The 18,152-nt window shown below is 54.6% G+C and overlaps 1 protein-coding gene across 5 annotated transcripts in view; it reads right to left on the reverse strand.

Moving 5' to 3' along the window:
- DNMT3A (DNA methyltransferase 3 alpha) overlaps window positions 1-18,152 on the reverse strand; it is a 267,504-nt gene that overhangs the window by 33,364 nt on the left and 215,988 nt on the right. For all 5 annotated transcript variants that reach the window (XM_073335457.2, XM_073335456.2, XM_073335455.2 and 2 more), the window contains 6 exons: window positions 11,075-11,187; window positions 10,346-10,529; window positions 9,586-9,670; window positions 1,990-2,135; window positions 350-440; window positions 98-246 (listed from right to left, as the gene is read on the reverse strand). In XM_073335457.2, the coding sequence (XP_073191558.1) occupies window positions 98-246; window positions 350-440; window positions 1,990-2,135; window positions 9,586-9,670; window positions 10,346-10,529; window positions 11,075-11,187 (768 nt within the window). The remainder of the gene's footprint in view (window positions 1-97; window positions 247-349; window positions 441-1,989; window positions 2,136-9,585; window positions 9,671-10,345; window positions 10,530-11,074; window positions 11,188-18,152) is intronic.

The raw sequence follows: 18,152 nt of genomic DNA on the forward strand, positions 1-18,152 counted from the left end.
CCAGACCCAAAGCCAGACGCTGCTGGGAGCTCAGGACTCTCTGGCGAGCCTCATGTGCATTAGGGGAGGGCGAGCAGGTTTCCATGGTAGTGCTCACCTCTAGGAAGCGCGAAATGTCCCGCTTGTCGCTCACCCCCATGGCCACCACGTTCTCGAAGAGCCAGAAGAAGGGCCGGTCATCGCCCTCCTTGGGCCGGGCTTCGTGGAGAAGGCGGTAGAACTCGAAGAAGAGCCGTCCGGTGCCCTCTGGGCAGCAGGAAGAGAAAAGAGACATGGGTGAGCTGCTGACAGCCTGCCTCAGCCTAGACGGGAGTGGGGGGGAGGAGGCATGGCCGGCTTGGACACCTACCGTAAAGACCCTTCCTGGCAGGGTTGACAATGGAGAGGTCATTACATGGGCTCCCTCCAATCACCAGGTCAAAAGGGCCCCATTCCTGTATCTGCAACACAGAGACACACCAGTGAGGGGCTAGGGAGGCAAAGGAGGCGAGTCCCCCTTGGTATGCGGCGGTGGGGAAACCGAAGCTGGAATATGGACTCCAGTTCCAGGGGCCACATTTTACAAAGATGTTGAGAAACTGCAGAAAAGAGCCACAAAAATTATTCCAGGGCTGGAGAAAATGCGCCATGGTGTGCGACTTTGAGCCCCTGCTGTTTAGCTGATCCCAAGAGAGCCTGAGGGGTAACCTGATTCCAGAGTCTAAGGACTGTCCCAGGGAGAAAATACCAGGTACCAGAGGGCTCTTTCCTCTAGCGGAGACAGGCAGAACAAGAACCCATGGCTGGACACTGTTGCCAGACAAATCCAATGAGAAACCACCCACCTTTTGTTAACCATGCAGGTGACTAAGTCCTGGAGGAAACTCCCAAGGGAAGAGATGGATTCTTCCCCATTGGATGAATTCACACACAGCCTGGCTGCTTTTCTGGGAGATGCGTTAGCAGAGCCAAGTTACCCGGCTCAGTACAGGGGTAACTGGGTGAAACTGACCAGCTGGTGACACACAGGAGGCCAGATTACATCACTGAATGGTGCTGTGATGCAGTGTGCAAACCCCACACCAGGCGAGAAAGGGTTAATCCCACACTTCAGCTGGAGGAAGTCCTGCCCCTTAGAACCAGTTAGGCATGCTCCAATTTCTGTGCTAGTATAAAGGAGAGCAGCCCAGCTCGCAGTCTAGGCCAGTGGTTCTCAAAGCCGGTCCGCCACTTGTGCAGGGAAAGCCCCTGGCGGCCTGGGGCCGGTTGTTTACCTGCTGTGTCCCCAGGTTCAGCGCTCCCAGTGGCCGCGGTTCGTTGCTCCAGGCCAATGGGGGCTGCGGGAAGCGGCACAGGCTGAGAGACGTGCTGGCCGCCCTTTGTACTGGAGTCCCAGGGAGCCCCCTGCACCGAGGAACCCGGACTGCAGCTTCAGGAAGCGGCCCAGGGAGGTGGAGTGAGTGTTATCTCCCACCCGTGTACGGTCAGAGTGTGGCGGCTGGATTCCCTGCTGACAGGGCCCTGGGCTGGGACCTAGTTGGGTCGAGTAGGCCCGGCTCCCCCTCCCCCAGCTACCACCCCCACTTTGGTGGCAGCCCCCGGATTTGGTGATTAGGCCGTGATACCCAGAACTCGAGAGCCGCTATATTGACTCCGGCCACTAGGCCACGCAGCCCTATGCTCGAGGGCCGCTGTATTGACTCTGGCCATTGAGCCATGCAGCCCTGTGCTCGAGGGCAGATACTTTGACTCTGGCCATTGAGCCGCACTGTCTTGAGTCCCAGTACAGTCTGACAGACTGTACCTGCGGTGTCACCATGCCCAAAGGGGGTGGAGCATGCATACTCGGCCACACATCCCTTCTGACCTTAAACTCTGTGACTCTAGAAAAGGGTTCAGACCGCCCCCCCGGAGGACCGCTGCTCCCCTGTGAGACACAGCCGCTGAGTGGGGATGCCTGCCGGGGGGCTAGGGAGGTGAGCGGGGCAGGCAGATGGCAGCCGCACGTACATGTTTCTGGGTGACATTCCGGACGTCGCCGACGTACATGATCTTGCCCTGGTGTCTCACCATCCCCACAGTGATAGAGTCTTCGCAAACCTCGGAAGCAATGTAGCGGTCCACCTGGATGCCCAGGTCCTTCAGCACCAGCAGACCTGCCAGGAGACAGAGCAGGGGTCAGGCAAGGAACAGCGGGATGGCACTGGGGACAGCACCCCAAGGAGCACTTGCCATCGGGATCATCATCCCAAACCAGATGCACCAGGAGACCTCTCAGCACTGAGCAGTGACTCAGGACCACTGGCTCCTCCGACACAAAACGATGGAACTCAAGCAGCTGCTTCTTGTAGCTACCTGGTGCAGTCAGGACACTCGTAGTATCCCTATGGGGAACTACAGAGGCCACTGATTCAGAGGACCCCTCCCCCCCGAGTTTGCTCCTTACTCCAGTGAAAGTAGAATGAATTATATTGAAATTATAATTCATTAAAGAAATGCTGCTTGAAAGATTTGTTGAAATATAGTGGTCAGGAAGAGAAACATTAAGGAGGGTGAGACAATGGGTCCTCAAACCAATTAACTTAGAGCTCCTACTGAGCTCGGAGATTGGTAAACGTTAGTATGCAAATAAGATATGTATGTATATTTATCAGTTTCTGCTTCCTTTTGTCTCCTATGTTGGATTGGCTTTGGCTTGTCTGTATAAATGGGTTGGCTTGAGCTTTTTGCAGTTGGCTCATATGTATCTGGGTGCATTAGCAAAGCGCTTTGCTAATAAACAGAGTGGTCTGACAAATTATGTGAGTCCTGAATCTGACTTTGACAATTTGGAGGTTCCACCGAGATGGCAACTGTCTTCACTGGGGCTGTGTGACTCCTGACTGTTCTTAGGATGGCCGTGGCAAGCCGGCACCTGGGCATTTGGCCCGAGCGGACCTCCGCCAGAACGGAAGGGTGCATGACCACAGTGAAGTCTACGCCATCGAACCTGTTGGTTCCCACTCTGTTCTGGTAGGGATCCCGGGATCTGACATCAGGAATCTTGTCAGGTAATTATTTCTGTGTTTTGTCCGGACTGAGGACTGTCTTGTCTCTGTGTCTATCCGTCCTCCCTGTGGTGTGTTTGAGTCTGGGCGCCATCTCCGTCTGGGGATTGGCTGACCAAAGGGTTCCTGTCCCCACAGTCTGAGTGAGGGAAATCTGCACAATCGCAGCCGCACCGCGCCTTGGCTAAAACCCTTGGTGTGAAAGCAAGGGCGATTGAGGCAGTAGCCTGTAGGCTCCTTTTATGTGTTGCACCGGGCATTGCTCTGACGAACCCAACTTTCCTTCTTGTGTGATTGGTGCGTAAAGTCCTCCTGTATGGGTAACCAGACGTCCAAGTCGGGACAGTCCTAAAGGAACGCTGGCTCAGTTTATGTATTTTAGGAACGGTCCGGACTCCAGTAAATTTCTGGAAAAATGGTCTAGGCTAACTCAGGAGAATCCCAAAATTCAGTGGCCACTGTTAGGATCTTGGGACAAAGACCGAGTAGACATCTTAAAAGACAAACTTGGCCAACCTAAAACTAAATTGGCAAAAGGAGAGGTTGATTGTTTCATGCAGTGGTGGGTAGAGGCAAATTATAGGTGGACAGAATCAAAACTTGCCCCTCTCAAAGATTCTGGCTTCTATCCCACCAGATGCAACTCATTTTACTGTTGTTGATTTGTGCTCTGCTTTCTTTTCTGTCCCGGTTCACCCTGACTCCCAGTTCCTGTTTGCCTTTACTTACAAGGGGCAACAGTACACATGGACCACACTGCCCCAGGGGTATACTAAAAGCCTGTCATATTTTTCCCAAGCATTAGCCCGAGACCTTGCTGACCTTGTTTTCCCGTCCAGGTCCACACTAGTCCAATATGTAGATGATCTACTCCTCTGTTCCCCTTCATTGTCTGCCTCTGAAACTGACTCTTTAGTGCTCCTTACTGTCCTAGCAAATAAGGGTCACAAAGCTTCTCGCTCTAAACTACAACTCTGTCAAGCTTCTGTCACATACCTTGGCTTTCTCCTCTCCTAGGGTTCCCGTGCACTTTCTCCCACCTGTGTCCAAGCTATCCTTAGCTTTCCCTGACCCCGCTCCCCATGCCAGGTCCGGAAGTTTTTAGGCATGGCTGGATTTTGCAGACAGTGGATTCCCCAATATGCCTCCCTTGCAAAACCTCTCCAGGAACTCACTCGATTCTCTGTGCCTGACCCCATGCCATGGCCCCCTGAGGCCAATTCTGCCTTTGTTTCCCTCAAACAGGGTTTGGCTTCTGCCCCTGCCTTAGGGCTGCCTGACTGTTCTAAGCCTTTTACCCTTTTCTGCCACGAACAATCTAGTTGTGCACTTGGAGTTCTCACTCAGATGCACAGAAAAAAGAACCACCCAGTAGCTTATTTCTCTGCCACTTGAGACCCTGTTGCCCAAGGCTTACCCCCCTGCCTGCGTGCTGTGGCTGCTGCAGCGCCCCTAGTCGGAATGTCTGATTCCCTTGTTCTCCGCTCTCCTCTTACCCTCCTGGTCCCTCACTGACCTCGCCCTGCTCCAAGACTCTGCCCCAGAAACCAAGAAAGAATCCTGGGTTGCCCAAGGTTGCTCTCTACATCCCTATTCTTTTTGGCGCTCGCCTACTGGCGCCTTTGTAGCCCCCTTTTCACTCTACCCGTCTCTGGCCGCCCTGCTACACGGTGTTTCGCATGTCGGAAAGGAGGGGATGGTCTCTGCTGTAACTAAGACAGGATGGTGGGCCCCCCATTTTAGCTCTTTTGCAGCCCGCCACTGTGCAGCCTGTACCATTTGCCAAAGCCATAATATTGGCAAACCTGTAAAAGTGGCCCAGGGGTTCTGGGGTCTGCCTCAAGCACCGTTCTTGCATTGGCAACTTGACTTTGTACAAATGCCTAAGTGTCAACAATATGAATTTATATTGTTATGGTATGTTTATTCTCTGGTTGGATTGAAGCCTTTCCTTGTCGCAAGGCTGACTCACTGTCTGTTGCCAAATGTTTGTTAAATCATATTATGCCTGCCAAGGGAATTCCTGCTACTCTGTCCAGTGATCGGGGTGCACATTTTACTGGACAACTTGTTCAATACCTGGACCGTATATCGCACATCAAACACCTGCTGCACTGTCCCTCCCACCCACAGAGTGCAGGGGCAGTTGAAAGACGAAATGATGTACTTAAGAATAAGCTTGCTAAAATTTGTGACTCTACAGGATTAAGCTGGCCAGTAGCCTTACCATTAGCCCTTATGGACATGAGATCCACTCCATCCCAAAGGCATAAATTAAGTCCCTTTGAAATTGTTACGGGACGCCCTATGCGAGCTATGACTACCATTACTCCCGTTCCAGATTTGAACTTGACTCACAGTGCGCTCCTTCAGTATTGCAAGGGACTAATGCAAGCTGTAAGTCACTTCCATTCACAGGTTCGAGCCGCCTGGCCCACGGAACCCACCTCTGACGCTTGCCACAACCTCGAGCCAGGTGATTGGGTCTACGTACAGCACCATCATCGAAAGCACGCCTTGGAGCCCCGGTGGAAGGGTCCTCATCAGGTACTGCTTACTACACAGACGGCTCTTAAACTATCTGGCATCACAGCGTGGATACATGCTTCACAGTGTAAGAAGGCACCATCCCCAGAGAACCAAGCATCACCTCAGGACGACACAGAGTCAATTTTGACTCCTGAAGAAGACGTAGAGGAACAGTCTGCAATACCTTACAATCTACGCTCTCGTAAGGGTTGCCAGAAGCAGACGCTGTTCCTTGGCTGCTGGTATCTTACGGTCTGGGGAGACCACGGTGACAATTCTTTTATCCAGCAGAAGGTGTGGACAGCTCAGACCCTTAATATTTCTAATTGCTGGGTCTGCAGCCACATCCCAGCCCACTCTCAAACTGGAGTTCCTGTCCTGGCTATCCCACTCAAGTCCCCAGACCTCACTGGAGGGCCTCGTCCGTTAAACAAAATATGGAACAGCAATGACACTTGGGAAGCGGTGGGAATAAATGCATCTCAATGGATAAGTGTGGTGGAGGGAAAAGGTCATTGGTGTTGGGTGTGTAATGGGACAGGGCTGGATCTGGGGAAAAGCCGTTGCCTTCAGCATATTGTGGCCAAAGGTGTATGCGATTATTCAAACAAAACTAAAAAGTGGCGGGCCGGGTATGGAGATATGAATTCAAACAGAGAAATCAATCTCATGTTCCCCCTACAGTCATGCAAATAACACCACTCCTCGTAAGGAGAATTACCCTGTACCCTTTGGGGGATACTACTCCTTTGCAAACACCTATATGACAAATGGGTGCAACCGACCCTTCCCGGCCTTAGTAGGCCATCACTGGGTGTGTGGGACCAGAGCTTATACCGCACTACCAGCAAATTGGTCAGGAATCTGTTATCCCGCCCGACTCTTCCCACAATCCCGAGTGCTAGGAACCTTCCCTCGAGAACACCTCCGCAATTTCAGGCAAAAAAGAAGGGACTTAACAGATGCCCAGTGGTATGTAAATAACATAAGCTCCTTAACCTGGGAAGAGGCTATTGGCGGTTCCTTCATACCATTAGGGGGAGTAATACACCATGCAAAAAGGCTCCTAAGGTTACAAGCAGTAGTTGAAATAATGGCAAATGAAACCGGAGAAAGTTTAAGAGCCCTGGCCAAAGAAACAGGGGCAATCCGACAGATGGCCCTCCAAAACCGTCAGGCACTGGACATAGTGCTCGTGGCAAAAGGAGGGACTTGTGCTCTCATTGGAAAAGACTGCTGTGTGTATATACCAGACAACACCAATGAGGTAATAGATCGTGCTAGCCGCTTAGAACAAATCGCATATCTTCCCCACGAAGAGCCAAGTTCTTCATTGAAGTGGCTAAGTAACCTTTTCAATTTCTCTGGCATAGGAAACTGGTTGTTTCAGGGAGCCCTAACTCTCCTGTTTGGAATCCTAATAATTTTTGTATGTTTTCGGTTACTTTCCTGTTGTATCCAAAATTGTGTCAGGCATGCTACACAGATAGCTGCCCCAAACCAGAGGGCTAATTTGACGATTTTAAATATCACTGATGAACAAAGAGATAAAGAACGATTGATATGTGGAACCCAGTCATTGCTGGTCACTGCGTAGCTTGACCAAAAGGAGGGATTGTGAAAAAAAAGTAGAATGAATTATATTGAAATTATAATTCATTAAAGAAATGTTGTTTGAAGGGTTTGTTGAAATATAGTTGTCAGGAAGAGAAACATTAAGGAGGGTGAGACAATGGGTCCTCAAACCAATTAACTTCTAGCTCAGTAGGAGCTCGGAGATTGGTAAACGTTAGTATGCAAATAAGATATGTATGTATATTTGTCAGTTTCTGCTTCCTTTTGTCTCCTATGTTGGATTGGCTTTGGCTTGTCTGTATAAATGGGTTGGCTTGAGCTTTTTGCAGTTGGCTCACATGTATCTGGGTACATTGGCAAAGCGCTTTGCTAATAAACAGAGTGGTCTGACAAATTATGAGTCCTGAATCTGACTTTGACACTCCCAAGGGTGTGGAGAGGCCAAATTTAATTACACAGCCCCCTGGTGGAAACCTGGGCTCACCCCTCTTTGAAATACGGCCGGCAGGACAATGAGGCCACCTTGGAGCTGATTTCAGATGGCCTGGCCCCGTGGCTTTGGATCCTCAGCCCCTCTGAGTAACCAGGCCAAAAGTGACTTGAGTTGGGAGCACACAAAATCAGGGACTTAGTTTGAAACTGGTGGCCACAGTCGATGGAAAAAGGCTAATGTAGTGCCAATCTTTAAAAAAGGGAAGAAGGAGGATCCTGGGAACTACAGGCCAGTCAGCCTCACCTCTTCCAGTCCCCGGAAAAATCATGGAGCAGGTCCTCAAAGAATCAATCCTGAAGGACTTACATGAGAGGAAAGTGATCAGGAACAGTCAGCATGGATTCACCAAGGGCAAGCCACGCCTGACTAATCTAATCGCCTTTTATGATGAGATTACTGGTTCTGTGGATGAAGGGAAAGCAGTGGATGTATTGTTTCTTGACTTTAGCAAAGCTTTTGACGCTGTCTCCCACAGTATTCTTGTCAGCAAGTTAAAGAAGTATGGGCTGGATGAATGCACTATAAGGTGGGTAGAAAGCTGGCTAGATTGTCGGGCTCAACGGGTAGTGATGAATGGCTCCATGTCTAGTTGGCAGCCGGTGTCAAGTGGAGTGCCCCAGGGGTTGGTCCTCGGGCCGGTTTTGTTCAATATCTTCATAAATGATCTCGAGGATGGTGTGGATTGCACTCTCAGCAAATTTGCGGATCATACTAAACTGGGAGGAGTGGTAGATATGCTGGAGGGCAGGGATAGGATACAGAGGGACCTAGACAAATTGGAGGATTGGGCCAAAAGAAATCTGATGTGGTTCAATAAGGACAAGTGCAGGGTCCTGTACTTAGGACGGAAAAACCCAATGCACAGCTACAGACTAGGGACCGAATGGCTAGGCAGCAGTTCTGCAGAAAAGGACCTAGGGGTGACAGTGGACGAGAAGCTGGATATGAGTCAGCAGTGTGCCCTTGTTGCCAAGAAAGCCAAAGGCATTTTGGGATGTATAAGTAGGGGCATAGCGAGCAGATCGAGGGACGTGATCGTTCCCCTCTATTCGACATTGGTGAGGCCTCATCTGGAGTACTGTGTCCAGTTTTGGGCCCCACACTACAAGAAGGATGTGGATAAATTGGAGAGAGTCCAGCGAAGGGCAACAAAAATGATTAGGGGTCTGAAACACATGACTTATGAGGAGAGGCTGAGGGAACTGGGAATGTTTAGTCTGTAGAAGAGAGAATGAGGGGGGATTTGATAGCTGCTTTCAACTACCTGAGAGGTGGTTCCAGAGAGGATGGTTCTAGACTATTCTCAGTGGTAGCAGATGACAGAACAAGGAGTAATGGTCTCAAGTTGCAGTGGGGGAAGTTTAGGTTGGATATTAGGAAAAACTTTTTCACTAGGAGGGTGGTGAAACACTGGAATGCGTTACCTAGGGAGGTGGTAGAATCTCCTTCCTTAGAAGTTTTTAAGGTCAGGCTTGACAAAGCCCTGGCTGGGATGATTTAATTGGGGATTGGTCCTGCTTTGAGCAGGGGGTTGGACTAGATGACCTCCTGAGGTCCCTTCCAACCCTGATATTCTATGATTCTATGATTCTATGATGCAAAATGTTCTATGATCTTGGGGGTTGTGGGGCCCTTTGGCAGAGCTGCGACAGACAGGTGGAGCAATAGCCCACACTTGGTACTCGCTGGCTGGGCCAAACACCCATCCTGCATGCTAGGTTTAGAACCCAGGATCGCGTTCTGCTACTGAGAACCTACCAGCTGGGTCATGCACTGCCCTGGTGCTAAGCCAGAGCGTTTCTGCTCCCCCTTGCCCTCTGCATGCTGTGAAGTGGGCTGGGCTGTGCTGGTGGGTCACGGCCGCCCCATGGTTGCCAGGCTGTGGGGCTGTAGTGGGGTGCTGTAAGCATGGAGGCGGACAGCAGAACCCTAGTGCCACTCAGCTCCCTCTTGTTAACCCACCTGTGGCAATTCCGTCGAAGAGAGAGAGCACTCGGATGGGCTTCCTCTTCTCAGCCGGGACCGGCGGATAAACCTTTGGTGGGTCCTTAAAACACACACACACAGCGCAGCATGAGAGATGGGGGGCACAAGAAACGCTCCCCTAGACAGTCTCCTCGGACATGAACGGGGCTCCCAACTCCCGGATGGGTCCCATCCCAGCTCTTACGGGGGGAGCTAATCATGGCTGGAGCTCCATGCAATGCGGGGACCTCTCTGCTGCGCTCTCCTAGGAGTGGAGACGCCAGGCTTGCTGAGTGGGGTACTGACCACTGTCTAGACACACACGTCGGCGGGGCAGCGCTCGGTAGCTAAAGGACAATGCCAGCCCAAGCTGGGCCACTCTGGCTGGAGAGGAGGTTTGGAACCAGGGAAGGAGGGAGGCTCCCGAGCAGCCTCCCAGCAGGAGGCGTGGGGGGCGAAGACACTCGCCGAGGGACTCCTGAGAGCTCACGAAGCGGACGCCATGATGGTGCTGCCTGCGACACCAGGGCCTGGACTCGAGGACCCCGGAGATCCCCAGCAGTCCCGCATGTCCGGGATGATCTGGGACCCAGCACAGCGGCTGCCCTGGCAGCCCCGCTGGGCGTGCTCAGCCCAGGCCCCTCGGAAGCAAGCGGCAGCAGGTGCAGGGCTGCGGGGAGACTCTGCTCTGCCGTGACTCTGGGGAGCCGCCGGGCCGAGCCCCCGGGGGGACCGGGCAGCGATGCCACATACTCACAAATTCTTGGTCATGGTTATTGGCGAAGAACATCTGGAGGCGCGAGGGCCAGTCGTCTCTTCGCCTCAGCAGCCCGTAGGTGCCCTTGTGGCCACACATGTAGCAGTTCCAGGGGTCCTCCTTGATGGCTGCCTGGGCTGCACCTGGTCCCACCAGCAGGTCCACACACTCCACACAGAAGCACCTGAGATCCGGGGGGAGGGGAGACGCTTCAGCCCATTTACTGCCCCGCCTCTGTTCCAGGGGGGTGCGTGGGGGGTACTCCTCGCCTCCACGGCCTGCAGGAGCACAGCTCCGCAGCGGGGGCCGCGTGCGACCCCTCCCCGCTCCCTCCCTTGCCGTCCCCTAACTGCAGGGGGCAGGACCGTGCTGAGCTGGGAAGGCAACCCACAGGTGCCAGTCTGAGCCCGCTGGGGCTCAGGGCCCAGGCCAGCTGGCACACAGCCAGAGTGCTGGTCTTTGCCCCAGGGTCCGGCATCACCATCTCACATGTCCCCAAGGTCTCTCTGGTCCCTTCACCACTGACTGGCCTGGCTGCGGGGGCCCTGGAGAGGGAGGGAAAACCGGCTGTAGGTCTCAACCCTTCCTTCCTGGGGCAGTGGCTGGCCGCATGTTCCTGCCCAAGGCCAGACAGAAGCGTGGGGCTGAGCCCCTCCCGTCCCGCAGCACAGGGCCGGTGCAGCTGGCTGAACGCCCCGGGGTCCCAGCCCGGCTAAGCGCGCCACCCACCTGCAGCAGTTGTTGTTTCCGCACATGAGCACCTCACGGCCACCACAGCAGATTGTACAGTACGACTGGTAGCCGTCGTCGTCGTACTGGTACGCGCACTCCAGGAAGCAGTTCTGGGGGACAGTGAGAGGGGAGTGAACGCTGTGTCCCCTCCGCACCCCTCCACCCAGGGGGACGGCCCACATCACAGACACAGAGCTCTGCATCTGGCCACGGGGAGTAATCCACCCTCGGGCTGCCCTGCTGGGCTAGGGAGCAGAACCCCTGCAGCTGAACCCTTGCTGCCAGGCTGGCCTGCTGCAGGGAGCCTGCCTCGAGGGGAAATTCTTTGAGCAGAGGGCTAAAAGGACCAAGAAATGCTTGAAGGCAACAAAGGGATGGAAACCCAGAAAGAGGGAGGGATAGCTCAGTGGTTGGAGCATTGGCCTGCTAAACCCAGGGTTGCGAGTTCAATCCTTGAGGGGGCCATTTAGGGATCTGGGGCAAAAATTGGGGATCGGTCCTGCTTTGAGCAGGGGGTTGGACTGGATGACCTCCTGAGGTCCCTTCCAACCCTGATCTTCTATGAGTCTATGAGAAGAGGAGGTTACTCACCTGCAACTGGAGGCTCTTTGAGATGTGTGGTCCCTACCTGCATTCCACTGAGGGGTTATACATACATTGAGCGCCGAAGCTGGAGCACTTGAAAGCCAGAGTGTCGGTTGGTCTGCGTATGCACCCTGGCTTCACCTCATGGTTTTGACCGAGGCGAGGACGGGCGGGGACCAAGCCCAGTTCCTTCTCCACCGCAGATCCAACAGATCCGCAGCAGAGGCGGGAAGTGGAATCCAGCGAGGGACCACACAACGCAAAGAACTTCCAGTTACAGGTAAGCAACCTCCTCCTCTTCGAGTGCTGGCCCCTACTGCATTCCATCGAGGGTGATTATTTGCAGGGTGGAAGGGAGGGCAGCCATGCAGCACGAGGCATCCATCGCAGAGTCCCATACCAAGGCGCTGCGGGCAGCGAACTCCATGTGTGTCTGGAAGTGACACATCGCGGAGTCTGGGCTCTCACTCCAAGTCCCGTCAGTGGACGGCAGAATGTCGTACACCTCGAAATCCCCTTGGAAATCCTCTGTGTGGATATTACCTGCCCCTTAAGCCTCTCAGCTATTGCGATAAACGGTCTAGGGCAGCGGTTCTCAAACATTAGCAACCTCAGGACCCCCATTTTGATAAAAAAAAATTTCAATGGCGCCCCTGCCCTGCCCCTTCACTGAGGCCCCACCCCTGCTCGCTCCATCTGCCCTCCCTCTGTCGCTCGCTCTCTCCCACCCTCACTCACTTTCACCAGGCTGGGGTAGGGGTTTGGGGTTGGGCTGTGGAGGGGTGCGGAGTGTGGGCTCTGGGAAGGAGTTTGGGTGTGGAAGGGGACTCTGGGCTGGGGCAAGGATGCAGGAGGGGGCTCAGGGCTGCAGAAGGGGATTGGGGCATGTAGGGGGGGTTCAGTGTGTGGGCTCTGGGAAGGAGTTTGGGTGTGGGAGGGGACTCTAGGCTGGGGGCTGAGGTGCAGGAGGGGGCTCAGGGCTGGGGCAGAGGGTTGGGGCACGGGGGGTGTGGCGTGTGGGCTCTGGGAAGAAATTTGCATGCGGGTGGGGACTCCGGGCTGGGGAAAGGGGTTGGGGGGGGGGTTTCAGAGTGTAGGCTCTGGAAAGTACTTTGGGTGTGGGAAGCGACTCCGGGCTGGGGCAGTGGGTTGGGGTACAGGAGAGGGTTTGGGGTGCGGAGTCCTGGCAGCGCTCACTGTGGCTCCCAGGAAGCGGTTGACGGGTCCCCGCAGGCCCTGGGCTCATTGGCAGTCAGGGAGGCTCTGCGCGCTGCCCTTGTGGCACACCCGCCGCCCCCACAGCTCCCAGTGGTCACGGTTCCCAGCCAACGGGAGCTGCGGAGCCGACACTCGGGCAGGGCCAGTGTGCGGAGCCTCCTTGGCCGCCCATGAGCCTAGGGGCCGCAAGGAGCTGGCGGCTGCTTCCGGGAGCTGCGTGGAACCATGGCAGGTAGGGAGCCTGCCTTAGCCCTGGGCCCCTGATGCGCTGGGAGGGAGGGGGAAGAGTTGATCAGTGTGGCCTGGGGACACGGTGGACCCAAGTTTGAGAAACGCTGGTCTAGGGGACCTCCTGATAGGTCTGGTCCTCGGCAAGTAGAAGGTCAGAGCCCTGCGGACATCGAGGGAGTGAAGGTGCCACTCCTCTGCCGAGGCGTGAGGCTTTGGGAAGAAAGCAGGTGAGCGTATGGGATAATTGAGATGAAATTGAGCTATGACCTTTGGTAGAAACTTGGGGTGCAGGCGCAGGAAGACTTTGTCCTTATGGAACGTGGTGAAAGGGGGGTCCTCCATTGTGGCCCCCAGTTTGCCTACCCTTCTCGCCAAAGTGACAGCCACTAGGAAGGTGACTTTCATGGAGAGGAAGAACATACAGCATGAAACCAGAGGCTCAAAGGGCGGTTTCATTAATGCTGCTAGAACGAGGTTGAGGTCGCACTGGGGGGTGACGAGCTGTATGGGTGGGACAGTCCTGGGGAGAGCTTTCCAAAACCTGGTAGTCAACGGATGTGTAAATACGGAGTGTCCTTCCATGAGGCGGTGGAAGGCGCTGATCGCCACTACGTGAACCTTGAGAGAACTGAGGGCGAGCCCCGACATCTCCAAGGACAGGAGGCTGTCCAAAAGAAGAGAAATGCCCACTTCCTCAGAAGAAAGCCCTTTTGCTGGGACCAAAAGGCCAAGTGATTTCCCTTGGCCCAACAGGAATGCCTTGTGGACTCCTTCCTGCTGCTCGAAAGGCCATCATGCCCCGCCAACATGCACGTCCGCTCTAGAGAAGATGCCTATCCAAATACCAAGCTCTGAGGTAACGTGTCTGTGGATCGGGGTGTCTGATCCTTGCGGGTAGGGGTAATGAGGGACAGGCCGACATAAGGAGAAGGTTGGGAAACCAAAACTGGGGTGGCCAGAACGGAGCCCTTTCCTGTCTGATCTTGTGGAGGACTGGTGGAAGGAGTGGAAGAGGGGGAGGAGGAGCTGATCTGGTCTAACCAGTGGAGGATGAGGCATTGCCTTGAGCAGTACGTGCTGTTGTTGCTGTGGGAGGCAAAGAGGCCTCTGGTAGGAGTCCCGCACTGGCTGAAGATGTCATTTACTATGGAGTCGTGCAGTTCTCACTTGTGATGGAGATGATTGCAGACTCCCAGCTGAAGAGTCATGTTCTGAGTCCCTGGAAGACAGGTTGCTGACAACAGGCTCTTGTGGGCAACGCACCAATCCCACAGACTCACCGCGTCCGCACACAGACCTCCTGCCCCGGTCTGTGATGTAACAGATGGTGGTGGTGGTGTCTGAGATGATGAGAACATCATGCGAGCGATGGGAGAAATGTTCGCCGCGCTCGCCGTACTGCCCAGAGTTCCAGAAGATTGATGTGCATTCTGGATTCCCGAGGGGTCCGTGTCCCTTGCGTCATGGGCTAGGCCATGTGCGCTCCCCATCCTGTGAGGGACGCATCCGTGCTGATTGTCCTGTCAGGGAGGATGGGGATCCCTGTAGACACCTGCCACGGGTCCATTCACCACCGGAGGAAAGAGAGCACCTCGGGGGGGACTGACAGCATAAGGCCTGTGGCACGTAGTGTGCATGCGTGTCGTGGGGTAGGTAACACCCGTCACGGGGTGTCAGGTCACAGCTTGTCAGAAGACAAGGAGAAGCTGTGCCACAGCCAGTTAGCTCTTACGCTGGTGACCCTGACCATAACATGTGGTAGTACGGCCTAGTGGCCGGAGTCGCTCTTCCTCATGGGTCTACATGACTCAGTGGCCGGCATCAATAGAGTGACCCTTCCTTATAGGGCTGCGTGGCCTAGTGGCTGGAGTCAATAAAGCTGCCTACCTCTGAGGGGCTGTGTGGCCTTTTGGCCCACTGGGGACGTGGAGCACCACCTAAGGGTGTGTGGCACCTGGTGTAGGAGGACCTGGGCCCTCTGAGTCAGCGGGGATCCACCCGAAACACGCTAACCTGTTCTTCCGTTCTCCAACCGGAGCCATGACTAAATCCCCCGGGCTGCTTCCTACCCTGTCTTCTACAGCGGTGGCCCATGGTTCCCCTGGGTCTCTGGGGTCCTCGGCCAGTGCAGCTGCTGATGGCTCCCTTCTCTGGATTCCACAAGCAGCCTGGAATCCATCTGGGGCTCGGCGCGCCTTGGCTCTGTGGTTTGGGCCTGTAGCAGCTCCTGGGAGAGAGCCTGCAATCTGCACCCTTCCCCTTCAGCAGTCTGCCTAGACTGAGCAGAGCTGCTGCTTTTATATCTTGCCTCCAGGCTAAGCATGCCCAGCAGGGATGGAGGGGACATGGCCGTCTCATCCTGCAATGCACAGTTAACCCTTTCTGGGCCAGGATGTGGTAGGTACACCCCATCACAGTGAGTAAACCCCCCTGGAGCGACATCCGCAGACAGTGAAGGTGGAGGTGAGCGAAGGCGGTGACATATGTGCAGGATGCCATGAGGCCAAGGAGGGATAAGCAGGTCCTGACCGGGACAGGTGGACTGTTGACTACCCAGTCAACATGTTCCCGCAGAGGCTGGAACCTGTCCCTTGCTAGGTAAGCTCTGGCTGTGACCGAGTTGATGGAGGCCCCTATGAAGTCTTGGGGCTGTGTGGGAATCAAAATTGATTTTTCGACGTTGACGTTGACTCCCAGGGAGGAAAAGAGACTGAGCACCATGGAGGTCGAGATCCGAGTCTCATCTCTGGATTGCGCTGCTAGTCAAGATGGGGAATATAAGGACCGGTGGGCCGCTCCGGGGAGCGGTGGTGAGTCCAAATGGCAGGACCCTGTACTGAAAATGCTGAGGGCCTACCATGAACCTTGGGAATTTTCAGTGGGTTACATGCCTATGTGACACTAGGGGTCCTGCATATCGAGAGCCGAAAAGCATGTGCCTTTCTCTAGCGATAGCATGTCGGCCGCTAAAGCGACCACACGGAACTTGGGCTGCCGGATGAAGCAGTTGAAGCGACGGAGATCCAGGATTGGTCTCCATCTGCCATTCTTCTTGGGTACCAGGAAGTAAGTGGAATAGAATCCCGTGCCCTGATAGCTTGGAGAAATGCACTCCCTCACTCCCCTTTGCAGTTAGGGGTCACTTCTAAGGCAAGGATGCTGTCGTGAGAGTGGTCCCTGAGGAGGGATCGGGGTGGGGGATGTGGATGTGGTAGCATGCTGAACTCGATTGTATAGCCATAGCGGATGGCATACAGTACCCACTTGTCTGTTGTTATTGCACTCCAAGCTGGTAAGAAGAGTGCTAGATTCACCCGAAGGGGGTGGGTTGGTTGCATGGCAGTTGGCATGGTGGTTGACACTCAGAAATATTGTTTCTGAGAGGTTTGAATGTGAGATGCTGAAGTCCGGGAAGGGGGCCTGGAGGGTGGGATCGTCAGGTCTTCTGGCACTTCCGAGGAGGTTCGTATGGTCTCTGGTGGAAGACCTGGGGAGTCTTGAGGAGGTGGTGGGTGGTAGAAGTTCTGCTTGGGTGCAGGTGCACAGATACCCAGCGATTGAAGTGTGACTCTGGAATCCTCGAGGGAGTGGAGGGAATTGTCAGTCTTCAGCTTCAACCAGTGTGACTCGTGGAACTGGAGCTCCTCAATGGTATTTGCACCTCCCTGGGTAAACTGGATGTGAGCAGCCACGATTCCCTCCGCATGACAATGCCCATGGCCATGGAGCGTGAAGAGGATCTGCAGCATCTAGAGCCGACTGTAGTGCCGTTTGCCCTCCTCCAGGATAGACTGGAAACATGCTCAACCTTGCTGAGGAGCCTTTCAGTAAAGTCCTCCAACTTTCTGTAGTTGAGGAAGTTAGATTTGGCCAGCAAGGCCTGGTAGTTTGAAATTGGAGGCTAGCTCAAGAGAAGACCTGGCGTCCCAGAAGGTCTAAGCATTTGCCCTCCTTATCCGACGGGGTGGAGCATGGGTGTTGCTGTCTGGACTGTTCTGTTGCTGCTTGCACCATGAGAGAACTGGGTGGGGGTGTGAAAAAAGAAACTCCAATCCCTTGGCCGGTACGTAGCCTCTCTTCCCTGCCCCCTGGAGGTAGGCATGCAAGTGGCCAGGGTAGGCTAAACAGTTCGAGCTGGTTGCAGAATGGCATTGTTGATTGGCAGAGCAACCCTGCTCGGCACCGAGGAATGAAGGGTGTCCAGGACCTGGTGCTGCTTGTCTCGTATTCCCTCCAGCAGAATATGAAGGCCGTCTGCCACTCTTCCCAGGAGTTCTGGGAACTGCCAAAAGTCATCTGGAGGCGAGAGGGAGTGAGGTTCCTGTAGCATCTGGAGAGGACGATGGGAAATGCTCTTGCTTCAGAAGTACTGGCAGAACCGGACTGAGCAATTCGTCCCCCACAACTGCTTCGGAGCACCTGCCCGAGGGCACCCTGAGCGGGGATGGGGGTGAAGCCTCCCTTGCCAAACGGGTGGCTTCTGAGGGTGGGTACAGAGGCCAGGATCCCCAGTAGGGCCAGCAGGACTGATCCAGCGGATGCTGCAGAGGGCTCCGTGGTGAGGGAAACCAATGACCTCCCAGCTGTTGGGAGAGAAAGATACAGCCACGACACTGGTTGTCCTTTCGGGTACCCGTACCAGTGGTAGGGACTGGGCAGCCCTTGTCCTCAGTCGGAATCCTCCCATGGTGAGGACTCAGATCCCGGTTCCAAAGGTGGTACCCTTGGAGCCAGTGGAAGTGTGAAAAACGCAGAAGGATGAGTCCCAGCGTGACTCGACTGAGTAAGTCCTGGATAGGAGATCGGACCTCCCTAGGTGCGGAGGGTGGAGGAAGGTGTGAGATCTCAGTTCTCCTAAAGCAAACAGTTCATGTGGTTCCGCTGTTTCCTCCAATCCCCCCGGTGTTAACGGTACTCGTTCCGCGACCAGAACTGGCCCTGGAGCGGAGGACTGTCCCGGAGTTGACGGAGCCCTTGTCTTAAGGGAGGCCGACATTGAGGGCATGCACGACTGGGTGCTCGGTGCCAGCGGATCCGCTGG

This window comes from Lepidochelys kempii, chromosome 3 (assembly GCF_965140285.1).
Source record: "Lepidochelys kempii isolate rLepKem1 chromosome 3, rLepKem1.hap1, whole genome shotgun sequence".
Lineage (NCBI taxonomy): Eukaryota > Metazoa > Chordata > Testudines > Cheloniidae > Lepidochelys > Lepidochelys kempii.